At 40.4% G+C, this 2,628-nt stretch overlaps 1 protein-coding gene across 1 annotated transcript in view; it reads left to right on the top strand.

Annotated features, from left to right (window-relative positions):
- Positions 1-278: 278 nt before the first annotated feature.
- Positions 279-2,628, top strand: part of LOC132173494 (putative disease resistance RPP13-like protein 1) — a 2,818-nt gene continuing 468 nt past the window's right edge. The window contains exon 1 of the mRNA XM_059585012.1: positions 279-2,535. Within this exon, the coding sequence (XP_059440995.1) occupies positions 279-2,535 (2,257 nt within the window). The remainder of the gene's footprint in view (positions 2,536-2,628) is intronic.

Below are 2,628 nucleotides of genomic sequence, written 5' to 3'. Positions count from 1 at the left end.
TGTCTGTATTTACCCAACATGCATTGGGGGCAAGCAACTTCAGTGAACATCCAGACCTTCAAGATATTGGCGCAAAATTCGTTGAAAGGTGTAAAGGCTTGCCTTTGGCAGCAAGGACTCTCGGAGGCCTCTTGCGCACTAAAAAGGAGGAACGTGATGAGTGGGAAGATGTACTTAAGAGCAAGATATGGGATATATCAGACCTGGAGAGAAGTGGAATTGTTCCAGCCCTTATGTTGAGCTACCACCACCTTCCTTCACATTTAAAAAGATGCTTTATGTATTGTTCAATACTCCCAGAGGACTATGAATTTGAAGAGGAGGAGTTGGTTTTGTTGTGGATGGCAGGAGGTCTAATTCAACCACAGAAAGGGGATAAGCAAATGGAAGATCTAGGTAGCGAGTATTTTCAAGATTTGTTGTCAAGGTCCTTTTTCCAACAATCAAGCACGAAGAAATTTCGGTATGAGATGCCATGGCGGTTCTCTTTCAACCATTCAAGCAAAGTGAAACAACAATTTGTAATGCATGACCTCATCAAGGATTTGGCACAAAGGGTTGCAGGAGATATATGCTTCAGAATAGAGGATGGAATTTGGGTTGGTAATGGAAGGAGACTTTCTAAAAAGGCTCGGCACTCTTCTTACTTGGGTGGCCAATACGATATTGATAACAAGTTTGAGCCTTTCTTTGAACTCAAATGTCTACGTACCTTCCTCCCCCTTCCACGTCATAGTTACTGTTATTTGACTCGTAATGTTCCTCTTCAATTGTTGCCAGAATTAAAAAGTTTAAGAGTGCTCTCTTTGCAAGGGTATTACATAGCTGAGTTACCAGATTCGATTGGTGATTTGAAGCATCTACGGTACCTTGACCTTTCTCGCACTGAGATTAGATGTTTGCCTGAATCAACAACCAGTCTATGCAACTTACAGACAATGATTCTAGAGAGATGTTCTTATCTAAAGAAATTGCCTTCAAATTTGGGCAACTTGGTCAACTTGCGCCACCTCAACATTCTCCATGCAAATAAGCTGGAAGGAATGCCTCCTCAAATAGGTAAATTAACTCATCTCCAAACATTGTCTAATCTAATTGTGGGAAAAGGCAGTTGCTTCGCATTAAGAGAGCTAGGTTCTTTATTGCATCTTCGAGGGACACTCATCATCTCACAATTGGAGAATGCCATTGAACCCACATATGCAAGGGACGCTAAGTTAATTGGAAAGCCCAATCTTACTGTGTTGTGCTTGGAATGGAGTAACAAATTGGATGAGTCACTCGACAGAACAAGTGAATTTGAGGTACTTAACATGCTACAGCCTCACAGGGCTTTGAAAGAGCTCACTATCAGGTGTTATGGTGGTATGGAATTTCCGACTTGGCTAAGAGGTCATTCATTTTCTCATATGGTGCTTTTAAGGATTGAAAATTGTAAAATGTGCACGTCATTGCCACTAGTGGGCCAACTACCATCACTCAAACACCTTTTCATTGAAGGCATGGTGAGTGTGAAGAATGTCGGTCATGAGTTTTATGGGGTTAGTTGCTCACAACCTTTTGAATCCTTAGAAACTTTGAAATTCACGAATATGGAAGAATGGGAGAACTGGATCCCTAATGAAGAGTTTAGAAACCTGCGTGAGCTTTCCATTACAAATTGTCCCAAGTTGTTGGGGAAGTTACCTAACCATTTTCCTTTACTTAAAAAAGTTTTGGTACAAGACTGTCCGAGGTTGGTGGTTTCCATTTCAAACTTTCCTAAGCGTTGCAGTCTACAAATTGGAGGATCTGAAGGGGTGATGCGTGAAAATAAGGTTGTCTTCAACTCACTAAATTCCAAGTCTTTTTCAACAATTTCAGAATTCAAATCTCCAATAGAAGGGCTTATTCTCAAAGGACTAGCACATGTAGAATATCTAAATATTGAAAATTGTGAGGAGTTGACACATTTGTGGTCAAATGATGTGGGATTATTACAATCCCTTCCACGTCTTCGTTACTTGAAGATTGGCAATTATCAGAAACTATATCATTTGGTAGATGAAGCAAAAGAGCAACCAAAACAGGGTATGCCATCCACCCACAATGGCATGGAATTTTTACCCAAGGAAATCATGTACAACAACACGTGTATTGAGCGCATTGAGATTAGTGGATGTGATTCACTGAAGCACTTTGCAATAGGCCAGCTACCTCCAACACTTAAGCGGCTATGCATACAGAATTGCAAGAGTATGATAATTTTACTTGATGAGGATGATGCCAATAGTTGCAGTACTAGCACATCTCTTCTTGAGTTCTTGGAGATTGATCACTGTCCATCCCTCAAATTCTTAACATCTAGCGTAGAATTATTGGCATCACTTAAACACCTCGATGTTAAAGATTGTGGAAAGCTGGTGTCAATAGCGAAAAGTGAAGAATTACCTGCAACACTTCAACACCTTACAATTCGGAATTGTGGACAGCTGGAGTCAATAGCGAAGAGCTTCCATCACAACTCGTCTCTTGAAAAGATTAATATTATGTATTGTGAAAACCTTAAATCCTTACCCACGGGCATACACACCCTCAGCCATCTAGACACGATTGAAATTTATAATTGTCCAACTCTTGTTTCCTTCC

This window comes from Corylus avellana, chromosome ca1, assembly GCF_901000735.1.
Source record: "Corylus avellana chromosome ca1, CavTom2PMs-1.0".
Taxonomy (NCBI): Eukaryota; Viridiplantae; Streptophyta; class Magnoliopsida; order Fagales; family Betulaceae; genus Corylus; species Corylus avellana.
Note: the sequence above shows the minus strand (reverse complement) of the source record. Positions and strands in the feature narration are given on the sequence as shown.